The following is a 16909-nucleotide window of genomic DNA, read 5'->3' as shown; positions in this document are numbered from 1 at the left end:
AAAGAAAGAAAGAAAGAAAGAAAGAAAGAAAGAAAGAAAGAAAGAAAGAAAGAAAGAAAGAAAGAAAAGCCTCTGCCGATCAGGCAACTCAGCTGGGATCGTCAGAGGCTTTCAAAAGCATTTTTTTACAACCTCTTTGGCTGAAGAGGTTGTAGAAAAAATGGTTTTAAAAGGTTAAAAAAAAAGTTGGCCACGCCCACCCAGTCACATTACCTGCCCCACCAAGCCACGTCCACAGAACCGGTAGTAACAAATTTAACATTTCACCACTGCTTTGGGCCATCTCCGAGCCCACCCTTTGCCCCCACCGATTGCTCCCATCACTTGCCTTTCAGTGAGCTCCAGAGCTCAGGAGGTCATGTGCCAAAGGAGAGGCCCCTTCTGCCACTGGGTGGCAGAAGTGGACGTCTTTTGCTTGAGACTCTGACGAAGCTGTTTTCCTTTCTTTGCTAGCTGAATGTCTATGGAGATTCTTGGTCATCCAGGTCATGGATATCCCAAAGGTGCTTTTTTATTTTTTCAAGAGGCAACTGGAGGTTCCGGTTTTTCTTTGAAGACATTTCGCTTCTCATCCAAGAAGCTTCTTCAGTTCCTCCAGCAAGGGCAAGGAGCAAGCAAGAAAAATCTTCCAAGCCTGGCTAGCTCTTTGGTTCCCTGCCGTTGTTGATGTTATGGGAGGGAAACCACGAGCAAGAAAAATCTTCCCTCCTTCTTGCAGTTTGCTTTCCACGCAGGCATCTGCTACCTCGATAAATGCCCCTTTTCTCAACTCCTGGACGGGGCTGGACATCAGGTGGAAAAGACAATGGAACAAGAGGCAACAGTTTCCCAACACTGACTCACACCTTGGTCACCACTTCTTTACCCTCCTACCATCGGGAAGGAGATACAGAAGCATAGCCAGCTGCACAAACAGGCTGAAGAACAGTTTTTATCCGTGGGCTGTCAGACTCCTGAATGAGAAATACCATCATAACTACGTAGTAAAATGGACTTGCAGGGCTGGCGCAACATGTAACATGTTCACACTGGTGCAATAGAACTTGGTGGTTGTTAATATGATTTATTGGGTTAGGTATTTTCTGTCTTCACTGTGAGTTGTATTGTGTTGGGGGGTGCACTGAGGGTGTGCAACCAATTTCATTGTAGATACGTTGTGCACTGACAATAAAGATTTGAAATAACACTGTTTCGGTTGCCTTCAGCCATTTTCCCACCTCCTTCTGGATAGGTTTATCACCGCCACTCCTCTTTCTTGGCAGAAGATGTACCTGTATGGGCGAGGGGTGGGGGTGGAGAGAAAGAGACACTGACGAAGCTGTTTTCCTTTCCTATGTACAAGTATAGGGATGCGGTGGCTCAGTAGCTGCTGAGCTTGCCAATCGAAAGGTTGGCAGTTCAGCGGTTTGAATCCCTAGTGCCGTGCAATGGGGTGAGCTCCTGTCCCAGCTTCTGCCAACCTAGCAGTTCAAAAGCAAGTAAAAAATACAAGTAGAAAAATAGGGACCCCCTTTGGTGGGAAGGTAACAGCGCTCCATGCGCCTTTGGCATTTAGTCATGCTGGCCACATGACCACGGAGACGTCTTCAGACAGCGCTGGCTCTTCGGCTTTGAAACGGAGATGAGCACCGCCCCCTAGAGTAGGGAACGACTAGCACATATGTGGGAGGGGAACCTTCACCTTCATGTACAAGGTATATTTATGGGGATTTAGATAGAAAATCTAAATTTTCTATCTAATTCCCCCACACTGTTTATCCCAGGGTGCCCCAGTAGAAAGCTTCTTTCTTCCCTCCTCTCTTGAAAGTCTCAATTTTTCTGTAGTACTTGCCCAGAGTTATTTTCTAGCATTGCTCCAGTCCAGGGGTGGGCAAATATGGCCCCTTTATGACCTATGGACTTCAACTCCCAGAATTTCTGAGCCAGCTTGGCTGTTATGGAATTCTGGGAGTTGAAGTCCACAGGTTGTAAAAGGGCCACATTTGCTCACCCCTGCTCCAGTCTGTTCTCCACCAACTCCTTCTCTTCCCCACCCACTCAGCTTTTCACAGAGAGAGAGAGAGAGAGAGAGAGGGTGGGAGGGAGAGGGAGGGAGAAGGGAATAGACTGAAGTGGAATATGGGGCGCTTCAGGAATGGGGGAGGCCTTGTGCATACACATGTGCTTCAACCACCCCCCAGTCACTGAGATATCCCATGAAGATATCTTCTCGCCCTTTCCTTTGGGCCATCTCCGAGGCCCCCCGCCCCCCACTCCCTTTGCACCCACTGATTGCTCCCTTACCTTTCCATGAACTCCAGAGGTCGTCTACCGAAGGAGATGTGACTGGCGTGGCAGAAGCTGCCGTCTTTTGCTTGAGGCTCTGGCGAAGCTGCTTTCCGTTCTTGGCTAGCCTTCCTCCTCCTCCAGAAAAGGTAGGCGACAAAAAACAGCAAATGTTCCCTGCATGACTAAGCCGCTTACATTCCTACTTGCAGGAGGGAAGCGGCCAGCGAGAGGAAAAAACTTCCCTCCCTCTCTGGCAGTTTGCTTTCCAGCCATTCCTCTGCTGCCCTATTTTTCTCTTGCTCCTGGGAGGGGCTGGAACTCTGAAATAACCGTGCAAGAGAATTTCGCCTTCCCTCACCCAGAGAAAACAAATACTTTCAATTCCTGCCTGACCACTTAAAATTTCCGGCCCTTATTAAGGGGAAATGCAGCCAATCGTTTGCTGTGGCCTCTTAAAGCGCTCCTTTTCTCTTGCTCGTGGGCGGCGCTGGAGCAGTTCATGAAGGAAAAAAGCTGACAGGTTCAATGAACAGGTTCTTGGCAAAGGGCCAGGCAGGGCTATCTGTAAGCTGGATAGTTTTAAAAAGCTTTGGTTTGACCTTTTGTGGGTTAATTTAAAACTACCAAGCACACAAATCCTATCGGAGATTTGCTTCAGTGGCAGAATAGAATAGAATAGAATAGAATAGAATAGAATAGAATAGAATAGAATAGAATAGAATAGAATAGAATATAGAATATAGAATATAGAATATAGAATATAGAATATAGAATATAGAATTTTTTATTGGCCAAGTGTGATTGGAAGGAATTTGTCTTATATGTTCTCAGTGTACATAAGGAGAATAAAGTACATTCATCTGAGGTAAATAGCAAATAAAGAATAATGTAGATAAAAGAAATAATGTGAATAAAATAGGAATCATACAGAGTCAGATATATGGGCTCTGGGGGACCCTCTCTATTCACATTATTATAAGGGGAAGACGTGCTTGGATACATGAACTCTGAGAGACCCTATCTATTCACATTATTATAAGAGAGGAAAGTGCTTGTTGAAAATTACATTAACAAACAGTTAAACCCCTTTAAGTGGTAATATATCTTCTGAGACCTAGATGTCACGGAAAGGACTGCCACATGGAAAAACATCTGAGTGACCTCACTGTGAATGATACAAAGACCTATATGTTACAAAGAGTTACTTAATCCAATGAATTTACCCAAGGACAGTAGTAACTCTCCCATTAGCAACTAAGAGCACTTAAGGAAAAGTTGTAAACTAGAAAGCAATGATTAACCATATATGGGAAAACGGATGGTAAAGTATAATGTAATTAACAAATTTATGTGACCATATAGGGAAAGTGTATGAGATCATTGAATCCTTTGTCTTAGAAATGTATAAAAACCATTGTATCAGAGTTCTTTCTTTGTTCAAAGCTTCAGGTACAAATCTGGCTCTGAACCTTGTGCAATAAAGCTGTCTCTGACTGACCTGAGAATGTTTTTTAGTCCTTCCTTTCCACTACACATCAAGAATAAAAAAGATACAACTTCCAGTTTGCTTCCTGACGCCGAAAGACGGTCCCTTTTTTGGACCGCCAGCCCCACTGCCTGTTAGAGCCGCTTCGATCAAGAGAAGCGGCTCGGAAGTTCCAGAATCCTGCAGGAATCTTGGAAGAGAGTGGGTGAGAAGCAGGTTGAGCCCCTGTGAGCCCCCAGATAGCTATCGTTTGCTTCTGGGGAGGAAACAGGCGCGGCTCCCTTCCAGCTTGCCGAGACTCCAGACAGCGTGGGACGAGTCTGCCTAGCACAGAACAAGGCAGCAGGAGCAACCTTTATTTACTGAAAATAAAGCAATTCAAATTACCAGGGTGGAAGAACAACTTGAACCTTAAAAACCGCAAGTATTACTAGCCCTGTGATTTATTTTAAAAACGGAAGAGTGAGTGAGTGAGTGAAAGTCCCTTGAAAATGGCGCCTGGCTTCAGCGTTAACGAGCTGAAAGCGAGAGTGGATTTCAACTAGTTACAAAGTTTCATTGTCTGTAACAAGTGGAGGAAGAGAAAAGAAAACTCTTTTTAAAATAAGTCTGATTTTGCTTCAACTTCACCCTTATTCTGATTAAACCTGGGGGAATTTTTTAGAGGACTTTGTGGTGGAGGAAAGGGGAAAAGGATTTCTTTTTTTGGAAAAGCCAGCTTACGTGGCAGGATGGCTTCTAAGCAGACCAAACAGGAAGGGAAGGCGGCAGGGGGCGGGATCCCCCACACGTAAGCCTGAACAGCAGCCTCCCAGCCAGCAGAGCCAGAAAAAAGAGTTTGATTTTGAAAGCTTAAAGGATTTGATTACCCAGGTTTTGGATGAAAAATTTAAAGAATCACAACAGGAAATTAAGCAGGAGATTAAAGAAATTAAAGAGGTAGTGCAAGAAAAGTATGATAAGGTAACTAACAAATTAATGACAGTGGTGACTGGACTATCAGAAGCAATTATTAAAATGGATGCTAAGGTGGAAGAATTTAAATCAGAAATGGATGTCAAAATGAAGGAGACTGATTATAAAATTTCTGATGCTGACAATAAAATGCAGAGATTTGAAAATGAAATTACAATGATGCAGTTCAGGTCAATGGAATTTGCTATAAGGCTGAGAGGCATAAAAGAGAATGTTAGACAAGATTTGAGACAGATTTGTTCTGATGCTCTTGCTGTGTTTTTAAAGATTAGCCCTGAAGAGATTTTTTGCAAAATTGATAAAATTTACAGAGTGAATTCGTGGGTGGCCAGAAAAGACAATTGCCTAGAGATGTGGTAATATACTTTACAGACAGAAGAATGAGAAATGATATCTTGCAAAAGTCTTTTCTCTCTACTGTTCAAGTGGAGGGAAAGGAGATTGGAGTTTATAAAGAACTACCACCTAAGATGTTAAAAGATAGAAAGGATTTTGGATTTTTGGTGAATGAATTAAAAAAACAACAAATTCCATTTCGGTGGGATGCCCCAACTGGTATAATCCTGAGGTACAATGGAGAAAGATATCGATTAAACACTGTTGAGAAGGCGGAAGAATTTTACTCTAATGTTTTTAAAAGGAGTTCACCATCCCCATGTACATCTACTGTGTTGGAGATAAAGGAGAGTGATAAGGAGAAGCAACTCCAGCAAGAGATGGAAGAGCAGCTTAAACAGGTGGAACCAGAGGTAATGGAAATGCAGGGAGCTACAGGAGGTTTTCTGGAGGAGCCCCTGCTAGACTTTCCTTCGAAAATTGTGATTGAACCACCTAAGACTACAAGAGATGTGGCTTTGGACCTAGCCCGGATGGCTGAAGCTAAAGATCAGCGTGTAACTCGAGCAATTTCTAAGCAACTCAAAGAAAAACAACAACAGGAAAGGCCCAAGCCACAACAATATAAGAAAGGAGCCAAGAGCAATATACAAGAAGGTGAAGCCATGGGAGGAGCAAAGCCAAAGACTACCAATTCGGAAGATCTTCGGCAATTTTGCTCGTCGCTTCAAAAAAGTGTACATGACGATTAAGATTTTATCTTGGAATGTGAATGGACTGAACTCACCACAGAAAAGGAAGAAATTATTTACATACCTGAGACAATTTAATAATGATATAATTTGTTTACAAGAAACTCATGTTAGAACACAAGATCAAAAATATCTGATAAATTCAAGATTAGGAATACATTTTATAGCCTCAAGTCTGGAAAAAAAGAATGGTGTGGTTATTTATATAAATAAAAGATTGTCAGCTAAAATTATAGAAGCAGATGAAGGTGGTAGGTTTATAGCAATTGAACTGTACCCAGCAAGTGCTCCAATTTTAGTGATTGGAATTTATGCTCCTAACCAACAACAGGATAATTTTTACAAAACTTTGCATTCTAAAATATTGCAATGGGACTATAGATCTATTCTAATCATGGGAGATTGGAATGGAGTAATTGATTCAAAAATAGATAAAAAGAGTTCGGCGAAGTCAAGGATTAAACTGCCACAGACTTTTTTTGATATGAAAGAAGATTTGGAATTAAAAGATATTTGGAGAATACATAATCCAAAAGAATTGGACTTTACTTTCTTTTCAGATAGACATAGATCTTTCTCTAGGATTGATTTTATTTTACTATCAACCGATTTACTTGTAAAAACAAAAAGAACAAAGATTTTTCCAAGGACTTTAACTGACCATAGCCCGGTATGGATAGAAATTGAGCTGGAAAAGAGTGAGAGAAGATCATGGAGATTAAATAAAAATCTGTTTAGATATGAAAAAAATATAATAGAACTCAAAAAGCAGATGAAAGAATTTTTTGAAATGAATTTGAATAAGGGTACCCCCATTGAAATCGTGTGGGATGCGAGTAAAGCGTATATGAGAGGGGTACTCATTCATATGAACTCTAAACACAAACTGAATAGACAAAAGAAAAGATCTGAAATCGAAGCAGAAATAAAGAATAAAGAACAGTTACTTATAAAAAATCCAACAGATGAAAGAATACGAGGAGCTATAAAACTTCTGAAAGATCAATTTCAAATGCTTATGGCGGAACAAACAGCAACAAATTTACAATTTGCGAAACATAACACATTTTGTAACGCTAACAAACCGGGCAGATGGTTGGCTTATACACTAAGGAAGAAGCAGAGTACATGGATTATTGATAGTATTGATATTGGAGGGAAGGAAATTTCTCAACAAAAATTAATTAAAGAAGTTTTTGTAGATTATTACACTAAATTATATGCCAAAGATGACACACAGAATGGACTTATAGAAAAATATCTAGAAAACAAAATAGTTACAAAAATTACCAATCAACAAAAGGAGAGAATGAATTATCCTATAACAGCCGAGGAGATTATTGCCGCAATTAAACAATTGAAAACAGCTAAAGCTCCTCGGACGGATGGTTTAACTGCGGTGTACTATAAAACTTTACAAGCAAAGATGATTGAGCGTCTTAAAGATTTATTTTGTAGTATACAACAAGGGGGTAAAATATCCCCATCATGGAAAACAGCTTATATTTCATTGATACCGAAAGAGCAAATAGGTCCTAAAAAACCTGAGAATTTTAGACCAATATCTCTTCTGAATAATGACTATAAAATATTTGCAAAAGTATTAACCAACAGGTTGATGCCAGTTATTCAAGAGGTAATTCATTGTGACCAAGCAGGATTTATAGAAGGCAGGTACATGAAGGACAACGTAAGGCAAGTTATAGATTTATTGGAATATCTTGAGAAGAATAAACAGATCCCTGCAGTTCTGGTCTTCTTGGATGCGGAGAAGGCCTTTGATAGAGTGGATTGGAATTTTCTATTAAAGATTTTAAAAAAGATGGACTTTGGGGATCAATTTATACAGGCGGTTTCAGCAATTTATCAAGAACAAAAGGCACAGATTATTATTAATGGAAGTTTGACAACAGATTTTAATATTGAAAAAGGAACAAGACAAGGTTGTCCGTTATCCCCATTGTTATTTATTTTAACATTAGAAGTCTTGTTGAATACAATACAGGACTCGAGTACCTTGAAAGGAATAGTGATAAGGCAAGAGGATTACAGAATAAGGGCATTTGCAGATGATCTGGTTGTTACCCTAACACAGCCGATGGAATCAATAATCCAGATGAAAGACATTATAAAAGATTATGGTACAGTATCAGGATTTAGATTGAACCAGAAAAAAACTAAGATGATAGTTAAAAATATGACACAAGATCGAAAACACGAACTTGAAAGTAAGGCAGGTTTTGAGATAGTACCAAAGGTTAAATATCTAGGAGTTCAGGTTGCAGAATCAAATACGAAATTGTTTCAAAATAATTATGAGGTGTTGTGGCGAGACGTACAGAAAGATATGGAGACTTGGAAAAAACTGCAACTGTCTTTACTTGGAAGAATAGCAGCAGTTAAGATGAACATTTTGCCAAGATTTCTTTTTTTGTTTCAAATGATTCCAGTGCTTAAAAGTGATAAACAATTGAAAGAATGGCAAAGTGGACTGAATAAGTTTGTCTGGAACGAAAAAAAACCGAGAGTGAAACTGAAAATTATGCAAGATGTTCCAGAAAGGGGAGGTCTTAAACTTCCAAACCTACAATTATATTATGAAGCAGCAGCTTTGACCCAAGCAAGTGATTGGTTTGGAAGGAAAAAGACTGGAATATTGAATATAGAAAGTTTTGATCTTGAATTCGGTTGGCATGCTTACTTATTTTATGAGAATAAAGTGAATAAAGTATTCAAAAGCCACATACTTAGAAACTCTTTTAGAAACTCATTTCCTCTTTTGCCTATAGAGCCAGCTATGACCTCTACATAACCCATACATGACCCCATAGGAATCTGACAACAGCCAATGGAATATTAAAGGACATGCTCTTGCACAGGAACAGGAAGCTCAAATACAAAGCCCAAAGAAGGTATAAAAACCTACCCACTGTAGGAAGAAATATCCTTCTGGGTTCAGCTAAAAGTGGGGAAAAAGACACTGGAAACACAAAGACTGCTTGGAAAGATGGTTTAATGGTAGACAGGATCACATGGTTTGAGTTCCTGAACAGAAAAGGGCTGAGACACAGTGAGTCCCTGGGTTTTATACCCTCTCTGGCTTTGAACTTCCTGGGGCCCAGAAAGAGTATCCTGATTGGTTGCCAGACTCCCAGGGGGTGGGGGGTTTTAGCTAGCCTTGCTGGCTGATGTAATCTTTCCAGGTGCCATGTGGTGAGTTTCTGTTGCTAGATGGGTCCTATTGTGTTGCAGATGATGGTCCATTGACAAAGATTGAGTTTCTGCCTCTGGCCCATTGATAAAGGGTGGGGGCAGGAAAATATGAGCTGCTTTGTCTTTAAAACATGCTTCTCCATTTCTCATCCAGGGAAACATAATATTCTGCCTTTTTAATATTTCCTAAAATATTTCATTCTTCCAGGAAAGGGGTGGGTGCTAACTTCCTACACCACTCTCAACTCCATTTTGTCAGCTGCACCAGAATCACAAATGCTGTTCATCATTAAACCATCTTTCCAATCAGCCTCCATGTTTCCAGTGTCTTTCTCCCAGCTTAGAACTGAACCAGGTAGATATTTCTTCCAACAGCTTTAAGCAGAGAAATTGCTTCCCAGAAAGGGAGAGAGAACATGCACCAAGGTTTTTTTCCCCCTTTCTTTTATTTTGAACAGGTATATTTATAGGGATTTAGAAAGAAAAACAACCATCATTATATCAGTGTATAAAACCATGTGCCGTCCTGCCGAGCTCTGTTTTCACTAGCAGAGGGTTGCAGGAGGCCGTCCCAGCCAAAAATGGACATTTGCTGGCAGAAGCACTGTGGGCCAGTCCTTTGCTGTTTCCACAGGGCAGATCTAAACACTTGAGTTTAACACCCCTACTCTACACTTTTGACTAAGAGAGAGAGAGGCAAGAAGGGAATAGGCTGAGTGAATATTTTAGCCTGGACTTAGAGCTTTCTTCACACATTTTCAGACCTGGACAGTTTCCCTTTTAAGTTGACATTGTAGGATTTGTCTCTCTCTGGGTTTGGGCCTCAAGTCTTCCCAGGCTGGGGCTTTTGGAAGGAGTCCAAGGTCCATCTCCAGGCAGCTACCTCTGTTCCCATCTGCCTTGGCTTTTTTATGAAACACATGCTTTAGTCTGGGTCTTTGTCTCTCGTATGAACGCATGTGATTAATGTCTCCCTTGGATAACTCCTCAGATTCTTTCTCAGAGATCAGCTCGAGAGAGAATGAGCTCATTCCTAGCACATCAGGAACTAGGTTAGTTAATAGCTCTGAACAGCTGGCTAAATCCTAGCTGACAATACCCAGCTGGCCCAGCAAATGACTCTTCTTCCAACCAGTTGGAACAAATGGAAGCATCCGGACCTTCATAATTACCCAGTTGTTATCCCTGATGGATATTGGAACTTTGCCCAATTCCCAGCTTTTTTTGGGATAATGTCAGCTATTCATGAGCCTGAGACCGGATTATTTTCAAACTGGCTGGGAGAAGGTGGGATTCATCAGTCTATTGACAGGACAGCTGCCCAGTGGGCGGCCCTGCTCCACACAAAGCCCAGTCAGTTGTTGGATGACTACACTGTTTTTTGCCTCCAAATGAAGGCCATGTTCAAAAATCCTGTCAAGACTCAAACAGCAAACCGGCACTTGCGGGAATTGAAGCAGGAGCATCACCCAGTAACCAAATACATCTCTTGACATCTGGCTTATCAGTCAGGATTTGATATGGAACAAGGAGGCCCAAAAGGACCAATTTCAGGAGGGCTTATCCTCTTGAGATTCTGGATGAGTTGGCCTGGAGAGACTGCCCTAGCTACCTGCAAGCCTTAATGCACTTATGCTTGCACATAGAGGGCCCGGCAACGAGAAGTGGCCACTCCAATACCAGGGAGGTTTTGTGAGGAGCCTCTAACTCCTGTAGAACCCATGTGGGGGGGTGGGGGTGGGGGGTAGACAGACCTCACAGTGGCAGAAAAGGATCAGAGGCACAGAGAAGGCTTGTGCCTGTACTGCAAAATTTTGGTTATGCAATTGATTTAGAGAAATGGCAAAAGTTGTGGTTGCAAAATTATAAAATGACAATGTCAACAGCATATAAGGAAAATTTGTATAAGATGTTTTACAGGTGGCATCTACCCAGACGAGAATAGCCAGAATGTTCAAGAACAAATCCGAAAAATATTGGAAATGTCATCAGACACCGGGCTCATATTACCATATGTGATGGACATGTGTAGAAGCAAAAAGATACTGGACTAAAATCCACACATGGTTGGAAAAAATGACGAAAAAACACATAGACTTTAAACCAGAATTTTTTTTATTAGGAATGGTGTCAGAAACATATAATAGAGAATTGAGATATTTGATTGTGAATGTTTTAACAGCGGCTAGAATTGTGTTTGCCAAAAATTGGAAAAATGAGAAAGTACCAACTCAAGATGAAGTTATTAGGAAGATTATGGAATGTGCTGAAATGAGTAAATTGACATTTGAAATTAGAGAACAAGAAGATAAACAATATTATAAGATATGGGATTTATTTTATCTATGGCTAGATAATAAAACATGGAAATGAAATATGAAACATGAAATGAATTTTATAAATATAATATTTGAAAATAATCTTTATGAAGCAATAAAGCCATAGTTAAATAAAGGATAAATGAGGATACTTATTTGTTTGATATATGAGAAATTAGATAATTATTAAATTTTGAATATGGGGATGAAGCATAAAAGATTTGTAACCAATAGACACACTGTTTGCAATTGTAATGGATGATGGATTTATGTTTTTATGTTTTGTTTTAAAATAAAAAAAAAATCAAAATAAATAAATAAATAAAATCTCCTTTGGGGGAAATTGGAACCTCCCTCTTGGCTTTCAGGAAAGGCCTGAAAACCTGGCTTTGTCAATCAACTTGGGTCCCTAATGGGGAGGGGGCTAGGACCTTCAGGCTCCTACCATTGGCCACGCTTCCTCCAGCCTTCCACCTGTGCCCATTTATCTCCAGCTTTCCTCCATGGCTGGCGCTCCCTCAGCTATTTGCCCTGGCCAATGGGCTTCCGCCCCATGTCCTTCAGCCCAGCCCATTAGCCGAACAACTGTTTGTCCCAGGCCTTTGGCGGCACAGGACAGTCAGCCGCCAGCCAATCGGGTGACAGACAGAAGCCATGGTGCCAGCATGCGAGACCACAGCTGTGGGCCTCTGGGGGAGGTAAGGCAGCCAAACGGCAGGGGCACACAGCCTCAGGCGCTTGTTAGGAGAGGGAGGGAGTGTGGCTGATATGGTCACATGTGATGTCTGTAAAGACTTAACCCCTTCTAGTCTCTGGTGCATCATATGTAGGCAATATTCTGATAGGGAGATTGCATCCCGGCCCCAGCCTTGTGGCAGGCTGCAAGAAGCTCCCATCTCAGCTTCTCTCATCTCTCGTTCTTTCCTTCCCCAATGTTACAGCCTGCCTGGATGTGTTCTCCCTCACCGCCCCTCTTGCAGCATTTTGTGGGGATTTATTTTTCTTTTTTCGGTCTCTTTTATTTTCTTTTTGAATAAACCCTACCTGTCAAGATCCAGCTGCTGCCAAGGTCCCCATGCCTGATCCTGCCTGCCTGACACTGAATGGGCAGTTGGTGCAGGCAGGGTGGCAGGGAAACGGGGGGAAATGCACTGAATCGCTTTAAAGCGGCTTAAGTAAGTTTTTACATGCCTTGCAAACATCTCGGCCTCGCACAAGTTGCACAGTTGTGTTTGTTGCTGTGAATTCCTTCCTGGCTGCCACGTGCACACCAGCCCCTCCAGGGGTGAAATCTAAAATTTGTTACTACTGGTTCTGTGGGCGTGGCTTGGTGGGGGGGTAATGTGACTGGATGGGCATGGCCAACTTTTTTTTTTTAACTTTTAAAAGCATTTTTTCTACAACCTTAAGAGGTTGCAGAAAAAAATACTTTTAGAAGCCTCTGACAATCAGGCAATTCAGCTGGGATCACCAGAGGCTTTTTTTTTCTACCACCTCTTCCACCGAAGAGGTGGTAGAAAAAATGCTTTTAAAAGCCTCTGATGATCCCAGCTGAGCCAGGCGATCATCAGAGGCTTTTTTTTTAACTTTTAAAAGCATTTTTTCGGCCAAAGAGGTTGTAGAAAAAATGCTTTTAAAAGTTAAAAAACAGCCTCTGATGATCGCACGGCTCAGCTGGACGGGGGGGGGGGGCAGGGATTTTTGCTACCGGTTCTCTGAACCACCCGTCACCATCGCTACCGGATCAGGTAATCCGGTCCGAACTGAGAGCATTTCACTCCTGAGTCCCTCCCTCCGCTGCTGCGGTGAGGCCGGCCGGGTTTGGTTGGAAGGGAAGAGGGGTGTGGTGTCTTGGGTTGAGTAAGCCAGATGGTAATGGCCGACTTCATCCAAAGGAGTTTTTGTTTCATGTGGGTGTCCTAGCCTTAGAAGGAGAGTGGGAAGGAGGAAGGGAAGGGAGAGAAAGAGAGGCAGAGAGACAGAGAGAGAGAAAGAGAGATAAGGGAGAGATAAGACAGGAAAGAAAAGGGAAAGAAAGAAAGAAGAAAGGAAAGAAAGAAAAAAAATAAAAGGGAGAGACAAGAAAGAAAAAAAGACTTTATGTCAAATGGGTTGAATTCAAATAAGAATCCAAGCTGATCTTGTCTGACCTTAAAAAGCTAAGAAAGATGAGAGCCAATCAAAGAATCTGAAGGTTAGATTAACTGAACACCTTTTCATATAGCAACACCTACAAATACAAATCCACACACAACACAAAAGAAACATATCTCCTAAATAGGTACAAATTCCTTTCCCAAGTTATAATTTCACCAGAAAAAAACTATAATGGAGACCTAGGCAGGAGATGATAGTTTCCATGTAACTTTTCTCTATATACCAATGCAGTGGTGGGATTCAGCCAGTTCGCACCACTTCGGGAGAATCGGTTCTTAAATTTCTGAGCAATTTGGCAAACTGGTTGTTGGAAGAAATCATTAACTAACTGGTTGTTAAATTACTTGAATCCCACCACTGCACCAATGCCTTTTATTCATTTTTTTTTTTAAGCACTGCCCCCTGCTTGTTTTTCTTACAGCGTAGCTGCTTGGCAAGTTATTTTTTTAAAGTGCAACTGCTCAGCAAGCTTTTTTTAAATTGCCCCCTCCCCTTGGCTTTTGAGAAAGGTCTGAAAATCTGGCTTTGTCAATCAATCTGGGGCCCTTATTTTCAAAGGGGGCAAGAGCCTGGTGGCGCAGTGGACTAAGGGCTGTTAAAGTAGCACTTAGTTGCCAGCTGCCTGCAATTACTGCAAGTTCAAATCTCACCAGGCTCAAGGTTGACTCAGCCTTCCATCCTTCCGAGGTAGGTAAAATGAGGACCCAGATTGTGGGGGCAATAAGCTGACTTTGTATAAAAAAGAACACCGCTTTGGGGGGGGGCAAATGTCCTACTAAGCAGGTATATACAAAAGTATGAAGGCTATTGCTTAATGCATTGTAAGCCGCCAAGGGCGGCATATAAATCGAACTAATAAATAAATAAAATAAATAATCCCATTTTGAAGGTGGCTTATAGTGGTTAGAATGCAGTATTTCAGGCTAACTCTGCCCACAGTCTGGAGATCGGTTCTGACGGGCTCAAGGTTGACTCAGCCTTTCATTTTTTCCTGTCAGTAAAATTAGGATGCAGATTTATTGGGAGCAATATGCTGACTTTTAACCTACTCAGAGGTTTTTTTTAATGTAAGTCACTGTGGAGAACTCTTAACTGCTATTGCTATAAGCAGAATAGCATTTTTTATAAATAAATATTTTTTTATTTTTATTCTATTATTTATTGCATTGTAAGCCACCCAGTCCCTTGATAGCAATAGCACTTAGACTTATATACTGCTTCACAGTGCTTTACAGCCCTCTCTAAGCAGTTTACAGAGTCAGCATATTGCCCCCCAATAATCTGGGTCCCAGGGGTGAAATGCTCCCAGATCGGACCGGATCACCTGATTGGATAGTGATTTTTCCCTGTGGTTCGGCGATCCTGTAGCGATTGCCAACCGGGTGTCATTACTTCCTGTTTTTAACCAGGAAGTAATTTTTTTTTACCTTCTGCATAGAAGTTTTTGCACATGCGCAGAAGGTGTGCGCGCGCATGCTTCTGAACCGGTAAGGAAGGTAAGTAGATTTCACCCCTGCTGGGTCCTCATTTTACCCACCTCAGAAGGATGGAAGGCTGAGTCAACCTTGAGCTTGGTGAGATTCGAATTGCCAAATTGCAGGCAGCCGGCAATCAGCACAAGTAGCTTGCAGTGCTGCATGCAATGTTGCATTCTAACAACCAAGGCTCTTATCTCACTCTTGATAGTGAGACAGGGGTGGGTTCTAAAACTTTTTACTACCGGTTCTATGGGCGTGACTTATTTTGTGGGTGTGGTTTGATGGTCATGTGACAATGGGCGTGGCTTGATAATCATGTGACTGGGTGGGCGTGGCCAACTCAATGTCACTCACTTCAAGGGTTGCCTCGCCTGGCCCCTCCCTTCCCAGCCATTCCTTGTCACACCCAACCTCAACGTATCTATAGTTCTGTAAAAAAGTTGTTCACCTTTTTTCAACTTTATTATCTACATACTATAGATGCACTTTCATGGACCACTGAAAGGAGGAAATAGCTCACATGCTTTGCCCAAGAGTGTGATAGGCAACAGGCTTTTAAGGGGCTGCCAGAAAGAAAGAGGGGGCAATGTATTTTCCAAAGTCCCCCTCCTTTTTTCCCCGCCCAGCTGGAGAAAGACAGAAGAGGGCTGCTGCTGCCCCTATCAGTCCCAGCACAGTGGCTGCATGCAACGCCGGCAGCTTCGGGAGGCGCTGGCTGGCAGGGAGAAGGGAGCCGGCACAGCAACCTTTGTAGCCAACACAGTTGCAAAGCTTGCCGAGCTCCCCCCCACCCCCTGCCCCACCTGCCACCCCAAATTGCACCCCACTGCGAGACGCGCATTTTACCGGAGAGTGGCAGCTCCTTGTCATCTCTCAGCTGTTGTGTGCAGGGAGTGCGAGGCAACTAACTTCTCTCACTCAGAAGTTTTTCTTTACTTTGCAAGGTTTTTCCTGCACACAACGGCTGAGAGACAACCTGGAACTGCCAGTCTGCGCTCTGCCAGGCGAGCAGCAGAGCGAGTAAGCCAGCAATCTGCCGGCTTCCTGTAATCTGCAGTTTACTCTTGAGCACCATGTTCACGAGTAAACTGCAAATTAGAGGCAGGCAGCAGATCGCAGGCAGCGAAAGAAACCACCGTCTCCTGCCTCTGTGCATCGAGGAGGCTGAGCAGCAGCGGGAAGAGCATGGGACGGGAGGCGCAGGAAGTGGCTGCCAGTGATGCCCTCAGGTGAAGATGTTGTGGGCGGGGAGGCTCAACCCCCCCCTTAGGAGCCTCAGTTTACTTGTGAGCACTATTGGCCTTTCTCCCTGCCTCTCCCAGCCAATGATGCTCACAAGTAAACTGCAGCTAGGATCTCCCGCGTGCTTCCCTTGCAGGCCAGGCCAGCTGTGGGAAACATACAGGAAGAGCTCCGGTGCCGCGATCTCCCGCCTCCCCACGCGCATCGGTCCACCACCCGCTGCTGGTATCACCCCTCCACCAGCTCTCCCATCCCCTGCCCACCCGGGCCTTCGGCCTTACCTTTGCCAGCAGTGATGAGCAGAAGTACGGGGCTAGATTCTGCAAGTAGTGGCTGGGCGGGGCGGGTGAGCATCGGGCGAGCGGGGTGAGCGAGCAGGGACTGGTTCTGGGGTGTGGCCAACCAAGGGTCACCAATGTTTCGGAGAACCACGTCAAATTTCCACTAATGGTTCTCCCGAACTGGTCCGAACTGGTAGCAACTCACCTCTGTAGTGCGATGAGATGATAGTGAAATGAGTGGCATAACTAGGAAATAAATACATTAAGGGCGAGAGAGAGTGACACTGCTGGCTTCATGCCTAGGGTCTTAATCACTATATGAAAGTGGCTCTCCATTCTTAATAATGGCATCTACAGTACTTAATTAAAAGCACTTAACCACAGTGTCCTTCTTTTTCTGTGA

The 16909-nt window shown here is 42.8% G+C and overlaps 1 protein-coding gene across 1 annotated transcript in view; it reads right to left on the bottom strand.

Moving 5' to 3' along the window:
* The window catches only part of LOC117667969 (C-type lectin domain family 2 member E-like), a 34823-nt gene extending 18765 nt beyond the window's left edge, over positions 1-16058 (bottom strand). Inside the window, exon 1 of the mRNA XM_087885179.1 lies at positions 15960-16058. Coding sequence (XP_087741305.1) covers positions 15960-16058 — 99 coding nt within the window. The remainder of the gene's footprint in view (positions 1-15959) is intronic.
* Positions 16059-16909: the final 851 nt, after the last annotated feature.

The sequence above is a fragment of the Pantherophis guttatus genome, chromosome 2, assembly GCF_059756535.1.
Source record: "Pantherophis guttatus breed Tessera chromosome 2, ASM5975653v1, whole genome shotgun sequence".
In the NCBI taxonomy this organism is placed as follows: domain Eukaryota; kingdom Metazoa; phylum Chordata; class Lepidosauria; order Squamata; family Colubridae; genus Pantherophis; species Pantherophis guttatus.
The sequence above is the reverse complement of the archived record's forward strand: the minus strand, read 5'-3'. Positions and strand labels throughout refer to the sequence as shown.